The 16,499-nt window shown below is 47.4% G+C and overlaps 1 protein-coding gene and 1 long non-coding RNA gene across 3 annotated transcripts in view; one reads left to right on the top strand and one right to left on the bottom strand.

The window, feature by feature from the left end:
- Positions 1-16,499, top strand: part of PPARA (peroxisome proliferator activated receptor alpha) — a 72,649-nt gene that overhangs the window by 37,785 nt on the left and 18,365 nt on the right. For both annotated transcript variants that reach the window (XM_075553500.1, XM_075553499.1), the window contains exons 2-5: positions 1,440-1,685; positions 9,906-10,066; positions 13,364-13,502; positions 14,739-14,941. In XM_075553500.1, the coding sequence (XP_075409615.1) occupies positions 1,478-1,685; positions 9,906-10,066; positions 13,364-13,502; positions 14,739-14,941 (711 nt within the window). In that variant the 5' untranslated portion in view covers positions 1,440-1,477. The remainder of the gene's footprint in view (positions 1-1,439; positions 1,686-9,905; positions 10,067-13,363; positions 13,503-14,738; positions 14,942-16,499) is intronic.
- The window catches only part of LOC142451788 (uncharacterized), a 33,093-nt gene continuing 25,737 nt past the window's right edge, over positions 9,144-16,499 (bottom strand). Inside the window, exon 3 of the long non-coding RNA XR_012784996.1 lies at positions 9,144-9,560. This is a non-coding gene — a long non-coding RNA (uncharacterized LOC142451788). The remainder of the gene's footprint in view (positions 9,561-16,499) is intronic.

Genomic DNA, 16,499 nt, shown 5'->3' with positions numbered 1-16,499 from the left:
ATAGGAAGAGGGCCAGTGCCAGAGCTGGCCTGGACTCACTGCCCCGCCTCACGTCTCCATGGCTCATCCTGTATGGTCTTACCCTGTTTCTTTAGCGCTTCTGAAGAGCCCCCGCTTTGTGCCCCCATTTCGGATGAGCAAAGACCAGCTGCTCTCTGATTGGTGTGACAACTGGCCTCTCTGTTCAGAGGGCCTCGCTGGACAACGGCTTTTGTCTTGCATACTTGTTACTGAGAATGCAAAATCTCAGGAGTTCTGCAGGGCCCGGGCCGTGGAGAAGGACAGCTTGCTTGGTAGAGGAGAAGGGCAGTGAACAAGAGGAAGACCCCCCACCATAGGGGCATCAAACATTGCAGCCACTGTGCAGACGGCTCAGGACAGGGCCGCGTTGCCTTCTGTTGTGTGCAAGGTCGCTGTCAGTGGAACCTGTTTTGTCACCGCACCATGTGGATGGGGTATTTAACTCGCTAGTTGAACCGACCCAGCATGGTGTGGGTACTTACCTGGGTAGACTGTGTAAAACTATGAGGATTATATGCTACCCCACTACCAAACCTGGTGCCGGCGAGTCCGTTCTGACCTGTAGCAGCCTCGCAGGGCAGAAAATAAGGTCCCTGTGGGGTTTTCAATGCAGTAAGCTTTACGGAAGCAGACTGCCACATCTTCTTCTCCTGGGGCAGCTGGTGGGTAAGAACCACCAACCTTTTGGGAAGCAGAATCCTTTTACCTACTGCGCCCAGGGTGCCTTCAACATTTGCTGTCGTGCAGTAACTTTCCAGGAATAGCTGTGCAGGGTGACATTCGTAAGGCGTCCTGGAGGCAGTGCGCAGCGTTGCCCTGAGCAGTGAAGGGCCCATGAGAGAATGGTCTACGGAGAAATTGTGCTCTGCCCTCTGGGCTACTGTGAGCCAGAATGGACTGGGTGGCGGTGGGTGTTGGGGGACCCTAGAGGTTCAGGAGATCATGTGAGAGTGGGTTCATCCTCCCCCATTCTTATGTCTTTGGTCCTCACAATGGTGTGCGTCTACCCCAGGCCCTTTGTACCGCTGCTCACTTTGTCTGCGTGCTCTCCCCAGGGACATCAGCCCAGTCCCCAGGTGGACCCCAGCATATCCCCTGCATGCTTCTCGGGCCATGGCCCATTTCCCCATTCGAGTGGGTACCAAGGAGAGCGGCTTCAGCCATGCTCCAGCCTGGGAGCAGCTCTGGGCGCACAGTGGTCCCTGAGACACACGGGGGGACAAGGCTGGGATTGTCGTGGGTGCCTCAAAGTGGAGTGACTTCAGCATTCCTATTTTCTTAGCGGGCTCTCTGCGAGTCAGGCAGAGGAAAGATGGCTGAAGCCTGCTCTTTGGGAAGTTGGGTGTGTCTTCCGGCTCGGAAAGAAACTCACATTCTCATTGGTCCATATGACCCATTCCTTCTCTTTCCTCCTGCAGATTGGCTCGGGGTGGCGTGACCCACACTGTCCATCAAGATGGTAGACCTGGAAAGCCCCATTTGCCCGCTGTCCCCGCTTGAGGCGGATGACCTCGAGAGCCCGCTGTCCGAAGAATTCCTGCAGGAAATGGGCACCATCCAGGAGATCTCCCAGTCCCTCGGGGAGGACAGCTCCGGAAGCTTTAGTTTCACGGAGTATCAGTACTTAGGGAGCGGTCCCGGCTCGCATTGCTCCGTGATGACAGGTGAGTAAGTGGTCTCCTGGCAAGTTTTGTCCAGAAATGCCTTCCCTTCGGCAGGTGGGCAGACTAACAGACAAAAGCACATCTTTCTGCAAAGAGACATTCACACCATTCAAGCAGTCCATCACGTGCCCGGGGGTTGGACATGTATCCTCTGGGTATCGCTGTGCAGGGAACGCCTTCTGAGAACTGTGCACAAACCAAAGGCTGCTCAGGCCTCGGTTACGGCCGTCCAGCTGCATTTTAAAAAGGTTCTGATTATGGCTTTTCGAAAGTTTATTGTAACCACCTACCTACGTCCCATCTTGCATTAAGAACTCCATTAGGTGGAGAGAAGAGTGTAGGATACCTGGTGGGGCTTAGTCAAGGGCAATGTAACCGAGAGGAATTACTGAAACCCAAATGAAGGCTGGACATGATAGTAGGACAAAAGGAAAGTAAAAGGAAATAGAGGAAAGAACTAGGAGACAAAGGACACATATAGAGATCTAAATACAGGCATGTACATATGTAAATATATACAATGATAGGAAAATAGATCTATGTACTTATGTTGATATGTTACGTATTAAGGTAGCAGGTGGACATTGGGCCTCGTCTCAAGTACTCCCTCAATGCAAAAACACTTTGTTCTAATAATCTGGCATTCTATGATGCTCACCTTCTGGACATGACCACTGAAGACAAAGCAGGTACATAAGCAAATGTGGTAAAGAAAGCTGATGATGCCCGGCTATCAAAAGATATAGCATCTGGGATCTTAAAGGCTTGAAGGTAAACAAGCAACCATCTAGCTCAGAAGCAACAAAGCCCACATGGAAGAAGCCAACAAGCCTGTGTGATCATGAGGTGTCAATGGGATCAGGTATCAAGCATCAAAGACCCAGGACAAAAAAAAATCTTTAATGTGAATGGTGTGGGGCACAGAGTGGAGACCTAAAGCTCATCAGTAAACAACTGGATATCCCTTACAGAAGGGTCACAAGGAAGAGATGAGTGAGTCAGAGTGCAGAATAGCACTGATGAAACATACAACTTTCCTCTAGTTCTGTAATGCTTCCTCCCACCCCCACTTATCATGACCTCAGTTCTACCTTACAAATCTGACTAGATGAGAGGATGTATACGGGTACAGATAAGAACTCAACACAGGGAATACAGGATAGATAAACCCCTCAGGAGAATAGAGATTGAGATGGGTAAGGGGAAGGTGGGGGGAGAAAGGGGGAACCTATCACAGTGATCTACATATAAACCCTTCCTATGGGGATGGACAACAGAAAAGTGGGTGAAGGCAGACAGTGGCTGATGTAAGACATGGGGGGAGGATTTATAAATTATCACAGGTTGATGAGGGAGGGAGGATGGGAGAGGAGGCAAAATGAGGAGCTGATATCAAGGACTCAAGTAGAAAAATAATGTTTTGAAAATGGTGATGGCAACATATGTACAAATGTGTTGGACACAATGGATGGATGGTGACAAGAACTGTAAGAGCCCCCAATAAAATGATTTAAAAAAACAACCCATCAGGTATCAGGCCCGGCAAAAACCTGCTGCCGTCAGGTCGACCCCATGTGTGTTAGAGTCCCAGCCAGCCCTTTCTTCAGAGGTCTTCTGGTGGGACAAGGACCTCCAAGCTTCCAGTTAGCAGCCAAGCTCATTCAAGGTCGGCTGTCTAAGCAGCTACAAACAAGTCAAAGCAGCTACAAACAACAAGTCAGGGGATCTAGTCAGGTAGCCTGTGGTGTCTTTGGGGAAGAAGTTCTTCTCTCCAGGCAGTGTCCAAGCGAACCTCGGAGGATGTGGTGGGAACCTCGCCTGATTTGAAGCAAGCTCCGTCTGGAGCAAACCAGGCTGGTCAAGGCTCCTAGGTGGACATGGGTGTGGGTTGGGACTAAAGAACTTGGGTTTTGATGAGCCAGGAGGAAGAGTTAGTAGGCATTGAACAGGCTGTGTGCATGGCGTTCTCCTCCGAGGATGGACATCGGGGGCTGGTGCCCGGAGGAATGTGGGGAGAAGACTCTTCCTGCACCACATGGAGGAAGGACTCCAGTATTCCCTTGTCCAACTCTTTTCTCTTGCTTATGCCAACTCCAGGAAGATCATTGTGATGGTTGTGTATTCGGTGACGGTGAAGAGAGGGAGCCCTTAGGCTTGTTGGGGACATACCCACTGACCAACCCTTTATGGAGACAGTCTGGACGTACCCCCACCAGCCCACGGCAACCACTCCCAGAGAGACTCTCGCCCTGTATCAGAGGAGACATAGACCAGGATATGCTCTGCAGCACGGTGGCTAGTGGTGAGGAGCAGAAAGCCAGCCAAATGGCTGTCAGAGGGACACGGGTCCATTGTGGCTTTCATCCTGTGGGATTGTTGGCATTCGCTGCCTCTAAGTTGGCCCTACGTCACGGTGACCCGTGCACAGTGGAGCAAAATGCCGCCGATGCCTGAGTCATCACGTTGGTGGGCTGCAGATCGGACCCTGTCATCCATCTAGGGTTTCCACGAAGTAGATCTTCAGGCTTTTCTTAGTGTTAGTCTAGACAACAAAGCCTGCATTGACAGATGGGCAGTAGGTGTGCATAAGATGGCCAGGAAGATCTGAAGATAAGAATTCTACCATGGAACCTCCACAGGGCCCATGAACTGGCTCTTGATGCATCTACGTGAATCCAGTTGGAAAGGAGTGTTGAATGAAAATTGACAAGCTTAATGATAAATTCAATAGGATTTGGTTCATGTAAAACCACCAGCCCCCAACATTGTGGACACGCATGAGTTACACAAGTGTCTGCTAAGAATCATACTAGGATTATTCTAGTCCCTCGTGAGGAAGGTGCAAGACCAGCATACAATGATCAATTTTATTTCTATGTACATACCAATGAACAAGCACATATGGAAACTCAAAATTCCATTTACAGTAGCATCAAAAATGTGGAATATTTAATGATAAATACAACAAAATATGAAAACCACAAAACATTGGTAAGACAAACTACAGATATTTTGAAAAATCCACTATCATCGAATCGATTAGAAGCCATTTATTTGAAAATGTTTTTTGGGCAATGAATGTACAAATATGCTTTACAATGACTGTACAAATGCGTGATGTATGGATGGATTGTGATGAGAGTTCTATGAACCCCTAATAAAACGATTTAAACTTTTTTTTTTCAAAAAAGTTGTAAGAGCTCCCAATAAAAATATTTTTTTTAAAAAGAAAGTTTTTCTTTTCTATTCTGGTCATTTGTGGTTGGTTGTAAGTTTCCAACTATATTTTTTACCACCTGCCATAGCTTTTTTTTTTCTTAATAAATCATTTTACTTGGGGCTCTTACAACAATCCATGCATCAGTTGTATCAAGCACATTTGTACATATGTTGCCATCATAATTTTAAAACATTGTTTACTTGAGCCCTTGGTATCAGCTCCTCTTTTTTCCCCTCCCTCCCCCACCTACCCACTCCCATGAACCCTTGATAAATTATAACATTATTATTTTCATGTCTTACACTTTCAGCTGTCTCCCTTTACCCATATTTCTGTTGTTTGTCCTCGGTATGTGTAGGGGGGTTGTACATCGATCATAGCAATCAGTTCCACCTTTCTCCCCTTCTCCCTCCATCTTCCCCCTACCCTCATGGTATCGCTACTCCCATTATTGGTTCTGAGGGGTTTATCTGTCCTGCATTCCGTGTGTCGACAGCTCTTATCTGTACCAGTGTACATGCTCCAGTCTAGCCAGATTTGTGAGATAAAACCGGGGTTATGAGAGTGGGGGAGAGGAAGCATTAAAGAACTAGAGGAATGTTTTGTGTTTTGTCGGTGCTGTACTGCACCCTGGGTCCCTTGCTTGTGGCTCTTCTGTGAGGGGATGTCCAATTTCCTACAGATGGGCTTTGGGTCTCCACTACTACCCACCTCGTTGGTAGTTTGTTTTGGGTATTCTGATGCCTGATACCCGATCCCATCAATACCTTATGATCACACGGGCTGGCGTGCTTCTTCCATGTGGGTTTGACTGCTTCCCTGCTATATACACAGCTGTTTAATCTGTTTTCAGTTCCTTTCAGTTTAGAACATTTTCTCATCTCCCTTTTGATTTCGTCTTGCATCCATGGATTAGTTACAAGTGTGTTATTAACATTCCAAATTTTCTAGTGTTTCCAGACACATTTCTGTTATTATTGTCTAATTTAATTCCATTATAGGCAGAGAAAGGTTGCGTCCCTTAAATCGCTTAAAATTTATCAAAACTCGTTTTATAGCCCAGAATAGATCTACATTAGTCAGTGTTTGATTTGTGCCTAGAAAGAATGTATCTTCTGCTGTTTGGGGCTGTAATGTTCCATAAGTAAAGGTCAATTAGAACAGGTTGATTAATACTGTTTTTTAACTCTTCCATCTTTTTTTTACTCTTATTCTGCCTAATTTATGTAATTATTGAGAGAAAGGTATTGAAATAATTGTGGACTTGACTTTACAGTTGTCAGCTTTTATATTCTAAAGCTCTGTTATTAGGTGCATATACATTTAGTTTTGTTATATCCTCATTATTGTATCATTATGAAATAATCTTCTTGGTCATTCATAAATTTACTTGTTCTGTGCTCTACTATGTCTGATATGACTAGAGCCACTGTGGCCTTCTTTTGACCAGTGTCAACACGTTATGTCTTTTTCCATTCTTTTGCTTTCCTCCTAATTTTATGGGTTGATTTAAAGCTATTACCTTGGCCTCCATTTAACCTCTCTGGAGATTTTTTCCATTTTTTCTGTCTTCTCTTGGATTAGTTGGATTTTTAAAACTTCTGTTTTATCTCTTTTGTGTGCTTTATCCATTTTAGTGGTTGCTTTAGAGTTTATGTCAATGTTAAAGGGGCACCACTTCGCATGTTGCATGAGAGCCTCATGACAGTACACTTCCAGGTTTCCCTTCCTGGCATTGTGGTATTGCTGTCAACATTTCGTTTCGACAGAATGCTACGAGCCTCATGGTATATTGGGGTTTACATCTACTGTCGTCTTAACTTTACACAGTCTTTTGCCTTTCAAAGAATTTAAGAACACAGATACTTCTTTATATGTACCCACATACTCCACCACCTCTGTCAATCTGTCACACTGTGGTGCCTTGTGTGACGATGCTGTCACACTGTGGTGCCTTGTGCAATGATGCTGTCACACTGTGGTGCCTTGTGCAATGACGCTGTCACACTGTGGTGCCTTGTGCGATGATGCTGTCACACTGTGGTGCCTTGTGCAATGACGCTGTCACACTGTGGTGCCTTGTGCGACGATGCTGTCACACTGGTGCCTTGTGCGATGATGCTGGGAGCTTTGTCATTAGTACTTCCAATACCGGCAGAGTCCCCTTGGTGGACCGTTTACAGTGGGCCTTCCAGACGCAGACAGACTAGGAAGAATAAAGTCCACTTCTGAAAGAACAGCCGGGGAAACATTGCAGGGAAACTGCCTGCTGCAGTTCCAGAAGACGGGCTGGTCGCGGGGGCAGGCACTCCACAGCGGCTCACACAGGCAAGTGTGCAGGTGACACAGAACTGGGCAGTGCTTCCTTCTGCAGGGCAGGAGGGCTCCTCTGAGTCAGAGCCAACTCATCATCTCCTAGCAACAACCCACATAACTGCCTGGTCTTGCTCGCTCTTCCTTTAGGGGAATCCAGATTTTCGTTATCATTTTCCTTCTGCCTAAAGTATTCCCTGTGACGTTTTCTGTAAGGGGAATCTGTAATTTGTTCCCTGATATTTTGTTTCATTTTAACATCTCTTTAATTTCATTTTTGAAAGTAATTTTTGATGAGTACCTAATTCTAGGTTGGCAGATTTTTTTTTTCCCCTGTCAACTTTTAAACATTCAGCCCATCTGCTGCTCATTTCCATTATTTCCTATAAGAAAGTAGATACCGTCCTTATTTCTGTTTCTCTGCATGTCCCTTTACTGGGCTGCTGATGAGATTTCCCTGATCGCTGGTTTGACAAGACTTGACTATGAGGTGCCTCCACGTAGTTTTCTTCATATTTCTGGCCCTTGAGGGTCACTGAGCTGCTGGAATCAGCGAGCTTGTTGTTTTCGTCACAATGGGAGAACATTAGGCCATTAGGTCTTTAGGCTATTAGGTCTTCAAAGGGTTGTCTGATCCCTGTTCCTCTTGCTCCTTTGGGAGCGCCAATTATATGTACATTGGGCCCCTTGAAGTGACCTGACAGATCGCTAAAAGTGTGCTGATTTTGTTCTCCCAATCTTTCTGTGCGTTCCATTTTGTAGAGTTTCGATTGTTGTCTGCAAGTTTCTTGGTCTTTTCTTCGACAGTGTTAATCTACTCCTAACCTACCCCAGTGTGTTTTTCACGTCGGATATTGTAGTTTTCATTCCCTCTCTGGAAGCATGCCTCCCTTCTCCCTCCCCGAGCCCCGTTTCTGTTTGTACCTCACATGCTCAGTCTTCTAGCATCTTAGGCATTTGAAACATGGTCACAGTAATGTTTTAAAAAATATTCCTGCCTACAAATTCTATCATCTCTGTCATTTCTGGGTCAGTTTTTAGTGCGTTGATTTCTTTTTCCTGATCAAGGTTCCTATCTTCCTATATTTGGGGGTGCCTTGAGAGTTTTTATTGGATTCCCGTGATTGTAAACTTTGTTGAGTGATGGATACTTTTGTATTTGTATAAAGCTTCTTGGGCTTTGCTTGGGGAAATGGTGATGTTACTTGGAAAATGCTTGATCTTGATTTTAAACTTTGCTAGATGGGACCAGAACAGTGTCTATTCTCAAGCTAATTTTGCCTCAGTATTAATCCTTTACCTGAGGCTCAACAACTGGAGACTTGCTTCTGCCTGTGGTGGGAAGAAGAAGACAGACAAACCTATGGGAATCCTGCTATCATTCCCGCTCATTATTTTGGGTGGTTCTTTCCCCAGCAGGTAGCCACTTGACAGGTAGACGCTGGTCAGTATTCAGCTGAAGACTCCCTCCAGAGCGGCCCTCTGCAGACCCTGTGCATCAGCTCCCGGCTCTGAGCACTCGAGCTGCTGGGTCTCGCTAGCCCAACGGCATCCTCACTGCCTGGAGGCCATTGGACCTGCCTGGTGTCCTCGCTCTGTGTGCTGTCTTCACAGTTGTGTAGAGGTAGCGCACTGTTTTTATAATTCACGATTCCCTCCTGACAATTGACGTTGAGCATGTTTTCACATGTTGAAGTGCCATCTCTGTAACATCTCTGTGGAGGTGCCTGTTCAGAACTTTTGCCCATTAAAAAAATACTTTTATTGGGGGCTCTTCCATCGCTTATCACCATCCATGCATTCCTCCAGTGTGTCAAGCACATTTGCACATATGCCGCCATCATCATTTTCAAAGCATTTTCTTCCCACTTGAGCCCCTGATATCAGCTCCCCATTTCTTCCCCTCCCTCCCCTGCACACTCTCTCTCATGAACTCTTGATAAGTTATAGGTTATTATTTCCACAGCTTACATCGTCCTCTGTCGCCCCTCGCCCACTTTTCTAATGCTCATCCCCCTGAGAGGGTTTTTTTTTAGATCGATCCTTGTGATCACTTTGCTCATTTTGTCTTGGGGGTGTTGGTTTTCTTGCGGTGGAGTTGGGGAAGTTCTTTGTGTATCCTGCATCCAAGTTCCTTATCAGACAAGGATCTCGTTCCTCGTCTGTGTCCTGAGTTTTCATTCTTCACGGTAGAAGTCTTTCGTTTGAATGAAGTTCAGTGTCACTTTCCTTTTTTTGTCCTTTCATTCATTGGGGTTGATTGATTGTACTGAAGGTGTTGCCCCTGTGGGTCATGAGACTTTGTTCTGGTGACATTTGCTGAGTTCACCATTGCAGGAGACCTGGAAGGAAGCAAACGTGAGTCTGTGTTGGACACGTCAGAGGGACAGGGAAGGTTGAGGGAGCCCTCCCGATGGAGCTATCTGTGACACAGCTGCATGACTGGTGATCCAAAGCCCAGGAAAGAGTTGAACAGGAGCAAGCAAGGAAGCGCCTTGGGGCCGCAGCACAGCAGTAGGCAGAGGAGTACAAGGGGGTTCAGGTGACTCAGAAAGGGGACAGATCTGCAGGCTACCTCGCACCTCATCACGAAATACCTCAGACGCCAAACCACTGTCTCTTAAGTCTGACTTAGACACAGGCTGGCAATGCCTTGAACACTCATGAATCTGTCCTCTCTTCCCCAGATACCCTGTCCCCAGCCTCAAGCCCTTCATCAGTAAACTGTCCTGTGATTCCTGGCAGCGCAGAGGAGCCGTCCAGCAGGGCATTGAACATTGAATGTAGGATCTGCGGGGACAAGGCCTCTGGCTACCACTACGGGGTGCATGCCTGTGAAGGCTGCAAGGTACAGTGCACACTGGAGCGCAGGCGGCAGAGGGGTGGTGAGAGACCATGGCATGGTGTCTCACTGGAGTTACTTCATGGGAACTTGGCTAAACTATCCAAAGAGCGTCTCTACAGTCTGTGAGACATGCTGGTACTTGGGCAGAGCTGGGTGAAGTATGAACGCAAATGAACTACATGAAGAACAGCCCCTTTGTTTGAATGCAGGGTCAGAGTTTTGTCCACCTTCATTTGGGACCTCCAGAGTCAGGGACCGGTAGGCCGAGGTGTAATGTCTTGTTTGGGATCCTACAGTCAGCAGCCAGGCGGGGACAGAAACCGTGACTGTCTCCTCTGACTTCCCCTAACTTCCCGGCCATCATTTCCTGCAGGTCCACGGCCACCGTGGCTGAGTCGGCAAGTGTTTGCACATCCTCCTCCCACTAGCCCATGACAAGAGTCGCAAGTCCCTGGACCTGCTCAGAATTCCTAACCAGGACCCTGAGTCCTCAAGGTCCTGTCTCTGAAGTCTTCTGCCAACTGGACCATGGGCCCCTCTGTGGTTTTCCAGCACAGGCTGGGAAGAATCACACCCGGTTCCATCCTGGATGTCTGCTGAGTCACATGCCTTTAGTGTTCCATCTCCTTGACAGCTTAGGTGCCGAATGGGCACTGAGCACAGCAGGTGTGGTCGTCTGAGTATTCGGTGGAAATCAGAAATCCTGCCACAGCCATGAAACCATGCACTCACACATCTGCTCCACCCCAACAAGGCCCGGTCTGGAGGGAAAACAGGCCGCATTAGTCAGAGGATCCTGCACCCTCGGGTTTCCAGTTCTCTCTTTGGCCTTTCCTCTTCCAACCCCTTACATATTAGGCCATCCCCCTTTACAAACTCACCTAAATATGGCAGGTGAGGGCACCAGCCTGCCTTTTTCATCCCCAAGAATGACAATCTCCTTAGTTGAGGCAGGCAACCCTCCCGCACCAGAAATCGGAAAAAGTGGTTTAAAAGCAAAGAGGATGAAATACCAAAGCAAACCACTACTGAACACCTTTCATCAACAGTTCTATAGAAGAATCCCGATCCAAAGGGGAGAAATGTAGAACAGAATTTTATGGAATCCAGACTTTCTGGAGCCAGGGAAGCTGTGTGAACTCCTGAAACTATTGTTCTGAGATCATCTTTAAACCTTCAACCAGAAACAGCTCCTGAAGTCTTCTTACCACTAAACAAAGGTTCATCTAGGTGATTAAAGAGCGTCTGCCATGAACTCAGTGCTCTTTAAAAAACTCATCATCTGAGGCCCATTGGACAACACCAACTCCAAAGCCCTGATCAGAATGTTTGGGGTGGAGTGGGGTAGGGGTGAGTTCATGGGAATGGAAAAGAAACAATTTGGACAGGGAGGGTTAGATGGATGGCCATTCATCAGTGTACAAACATACATACATACAAGAGTGTTCCCCCCAGAAAAACAGAATTTCACCGGGCAGAGCGGAGCTTTTGTAGTACACATTTTTCCTGCTAGGTGAGCACTGCGCAACTTGCTCTGGGTTAGTGCACCCAGTGGTGCAGCCTGGGAAGGTTCTCTGTGGTCACAGTGAATTTTCTGTAGTTTCACTCAAGCCTCAGTTTTTGTGAGGGACGATTTAAGAGAACAGTCTGCGGCTATGCAACTTTGTTTCTTGCTGGGGAAATATGCCGCAGAGACTGTTGTGATGTTGAACACAGCCTATAAGTACACAGCACTATGGGGAAAACTCAAGTGTCCGAGGGTTTTTCTCATGTCGAAAAAGATGAAATGTCGATTGATGCCAAACCTCGTTCTAGACATCTGTCAACTTCCCGAATGACTGGAGGTGCATTTGGAGTTCATTCCACCAAGTCAGACTATTAGTCAAGCTTTCCATGTAGAGGTTCTGAAAAGATTGTGTAAGTGTGTGACAAAAATGGCCTGATTTATGGCAGATGGGGGACTGGTTTTGCCACCACTACAGTGCACCATCTCATGCCACCATCTCGGAGCGCCAGTTTCTGTGAAAACAAAAACCATGCCTCTCTTGCCCTACACCCCTGACTCACCGGACCTCACTTAGTGCGAATTCTTTGTGTTTCTGTGAATGAAGAGGGACATGAAAGGACAGCAGTGTGATGAAGTAGAAGAGGTGAAGGAAAAACCAAGGGAGGTGCTGTCAGCCATCCAAACAGATGAGCTTGAAAAACTGTTTCCAAGAATGGAATTGAAAATATAACAAACTGTATTAGGTATAATGGAGAGTACTTTGAAGGTGATATGGTTGTTTTGTGAAAAAAAATTAAATACCTAGCTGAGGGGGGTGGCTCTAGATTTTTGGGGGTCCCCCCTCTGAAAGTATACAAACAGAATTATACCTACAAAAGTGATTACATGGGGTGGGAGGGGGAGAAAAGAAATAATTGAATGGGTGTGTGTTCTGCTGTGGATATTTTCAGCATCAAAAAATAAAATATTTTTTGAGATCCAGAAAAAAATGCCCAGCAAGTATAAATTCCATCCTGAGTTTCTCCCCAAAAGCTGTAAAGTCAGTTGAAAAAAAGTTACTTACAGAGTGGCTGTTTTCTTCAGGTCTTTTATCTTGGGTGCTGTGGGTTTAGACATCATGAGCAAGGTGAGGTCTCTACTCCCACAGAGAACTGCAGTCTCAGAACCCACAGAGGCCGTGTTGCCCCAGCTCACAGCATTGCTTTGAGTTGGAATTGACTGGATGGTATTGAGTTTATTTGCTTTTTGTGGGCTTAACAATAAGACTTTTTCTACCAGGGTAAAGTTTAAGAGTTTCTTTTGAAGCAAGAAATTATTTATTCTTGGTTTCCTTTTTACTATAATATTTTTAGGGAATTAATATTCCTTTCCAAGATTAAAGTCCCACATAAAAGGGGGTAAACGTGCATTTGTTAGAAGTCTTACTAGGACTAAGGGACTCTGGAGAACTGGAATCGTACCTGCTCACGTCAGATGGGGACATTGTGAAATTCCTTTGAATTGGGCCATGCTACTATTAAGTTTTTGTTGGTTGGGTTCAAAAGTCAAGCTTCAGATTTTTCAGTTTGTCCTAATTACACCAGACTTGAATGTCCTTCCTCTTAGGAGACACCACACGAGCCACCAGAAGCAGGAATGACGTAGTGGCACATTTATCAGTGGCTCATGTTGTTGTGGTCTGTGGCCCTGCAGTTGGTTCCCACCAGTAGAGACCCTGTGCACGGGAGAAGGAAACGCCACCCAGCCCTGTCCCAGAGCCTGCCACGAATTGTGTATTACTCTTTCTCTCTCAGGGTTTCTTCCGTCGGACTATTCGGCTAAAGCTGGTTTATGACAAATGCGACCGAAATTGCAAGATTCAGAAAAAGAATCGAAACAAGTGCCAATATTGTCGTTTCCACAAGTGCCTCTCAGTGGGGATGTCACATAATGGTAGGTAAGGCCAGCACCACGCCTCCCCACTTGCCCCTCAGCTAGTCTCCCTTCTGTGAGCCGGTAGTGGCGGGGGGGGGGGGGAGCGGGGGTGGACTTGGTTGCCTTTCAAATGAGCAGGCTCTGTCCTGCTCATGTTAATCACCAAAGGTGAGTCTGGAATAGCCAGGATTCAGCAGGACCTTGCAGTGAACGCTAGCCCGTCAGTGCTAGCTAAGGCTGGGACCCAAATTCTGAAACCAATTGGATATCGTATTTAAATCCTACATGGGAAGCGTGTCGCTTCCAACATGTTACTGTACAAGAGGCTTCAGACATTCATGGGATCCCATGATCTCCTCATTCTGCTTTCCCACAGAGCTTTGGACGCACCTCGCACTGACTTTCATTCTAGATAGCAGCCCTGCTAAGGCTCATGCCAGAACGTTATCCGTAGGACATGGCGGGAATGGCCAAGTGCCAACCGCTAGTAACTCACCCACAAGTGCCTTGAGACACGGGTCTGGTGATCTTCTGGAAGGTTCCAGCCTTAAAAACCCAGCAGTTCTTCTCCGTACACATGGGGTCGCCAGGAGTCAGCATCAACTCAGGGGCAACTAAGTCCACCCGGTACTTTAAGAAGCAAATGTAGACTAAATTACTCGTTCGTTTGAGTTGACCTTCACCTTCTGGAGAAAGATAAGGACATGATCCGTAGACTCGTTCTCAGGCTCGTGGTCCGCCTCTTACGGGCTCAGTTGTCTAGCTAAGAGTTGATAACAACCTTAACTTATCCGCTCGTGGTGTCATGGGTTGGGTGTTGGGCTGTGAACCGCAGAGTCTGCAGTTTGAAACCAGCAACCGCGCTGCAGGAGGATGAGGCCTTCCACTCCTGTCAAGCTTTCTAGTCTCAGAAACCCAGCGGGGCAGTTCATACCCAGTTCAATAGGGTCGCATGAGTCGGAAGGGACTTGATGGCAGTGAATTAGTTAATGAAATGAGAAATGGTGTTCCCCTATGGTGTGTAAATGTCTGTATATGATTTTGGAATTTTTTGTTCTCTCTCCAAAAGTGTGAGTTGAGTAGCAATGAGCCAGGGTGTGGCCTCTGCTGTCGGGTTTCATTTGTAGTGTAACTCCTGGTTTGAGCCCATCATTCAGCCATTAGTCACCGTCTGTGTTGCTTCCACCACTGTGTTGTTCATTTCTGTTTGTCTCCCATTATTCCATCTCCCCCTTCCCACCCTTCCACCCCCAGCAATTCGTTTTGGACGAATGCCCAGGTCTGAAAAAGCCAAATTGAAAGCAGAAATTCTGACATGTGACCATGATGTAGAAGACTCTGAGACGGCAGATCTGAAATCTCTTGCCAAGAGGATTTATGAGGCCTACTTGAAGAACTTTAACATGAACAAGGTCAAAGCCAGAGTCATCCTTGCAGGAAAAGCCAGCAACAATCCAGTAGGTGTCTTTGCTGCTGTTTTATTGTCACCCCTGAAGCGGCCCATTCACACTGACAACTGCAGCCCCAGAGGAGGCTCAGGGACACGTCTGTGACACGTTGCGACAACAGCATGTGTGCAGAGGCTAATGAAAGAGTAGGGAAAGAGATCGGCGCTCCTCCCCAGACTCTAAAGAGCCCTCACTAGCAACTCCTATACAGGTGCCCTTAAGTTAGTTCACCGGAAGGAAACACTGCCGGGTGGCCCTGTCCCACCCTCACAACCGTTGCCGTGTTGGAGCCTGTTGTCGCAGCCGCTCCTGTGCCAGTCCATCCTGGGGTGGGCCTTCCTGTTTTTCACCGACCCTCCACTTAACCTTCTTGATGCCCTCCTGATAGGGTCCACGGGCTGCTGCAGAACCAACCGAGTCTTTCTCGTGACTCTGTAAGTAACAAGGAGCCCTGGCCATGGAGTGGGTTATGTATTGGACTGCTAACTGCAAGGTCAGCAGTTTGAAACCACCAGCCTCACTTCCGGAGAAAGATGAGGCGCTCTGCTCCGAGCCATAAAGAGACACAGTCTCAGAAGCTCACAGGGGCAGTTGTATGTTAGTGTTGTCTTTTTGGGGGGTGGGATGGGGACATTTCCCGACCCCTTCAGTCAGAACTAAGGTTGCCCACCGAAGAACCTCCTTATCTTTCCCCACCCACCTGCCTAAGCCACACCGTCCTGCGTCCACCCACCAGCCAGACAGGCTTTGCCTCTCAGAGTGGAACTCACCTCAGAGCTGCCTTCAAAGACAGGGACAGCTGGAGGTCGGGGATAAAGCTATTTTGTCTTTTTCCTATGAACATGGCCAAACCAGTTTAATTCGTACTAATGAATACTTCCAAGCAGTTCTCATAGGGGGTAACAGCTGGAGTTTTTAGTCAGAGCAGAATAAAGTATTTCACAAGCTACTGACTGCTTTCATCAACAGACCTTTTTTTTACTGAGTCAGTATATCCTCCAATTAAATCTGCCAAGAGGTTTTGGAAGAGTTTGCGCAAATGCTATGAACTTGGTAAAACCGCATGCATGCTGAGTATGCCCAGTGGGACAGACAGGTCAGACCCTTTCTCCGTAAGAAGGGTGAAAGCAGCTTTCCTGAGAAAGGGGTGGCCTAAGTCAATCAGGGTAACCAGAGCTTTTGTCCGTGTACAGTGAAACAAAACCCTCTTACTCAATGTGAATCTGGTTTCCATGGGTGGCCCTTGGCATCCCCCCCACTGAGACCGAAGACGGCCCGAGGGGGCAGGCTGGGAGGGACTCACACAGGGCGGAGGCAGTGTGTCAGGTGTGTCATTACCCTCGGGAGGGAATCAGTCATGGTGTCATGGTTGGGACTGAACTGTTGGTTATACTTCCAGGAGTCAGGTGGCTCCTGCCCCGCCCCTTCAAACCTGGGACCCCGGCCCCAGGCTCACAAGCAGCGCCCGTTGGGGAGGAGGCCCACTGCAGGAGCTAGCCTCGGCTTCAGGCCAGCCTCCTTCCTGCACTGGCTCCTTTCCCCACCAGAGACCTGGCCCGCTCTCTCC

Source organism: Tenrec ecaudatus, chromosome 6, assembly GCF_050624435.1.
Source record: "Tenrec ecaudatus isolate mTenEca1 chromosome 6, mTenEca1.hap1, whole genome shotgun sequence".
NCBI lineage: Eukaryota > Metazoa > Chordata > Mammalia > Afrosoricida > Tenrecidae > Tenrec > Tenrec ecaudatus.
The sequence above is the reverse complement of the archived record's forward strand: the minus strand, read 5'-3'. Positions and strand labels throughout refer to the sequence as shown.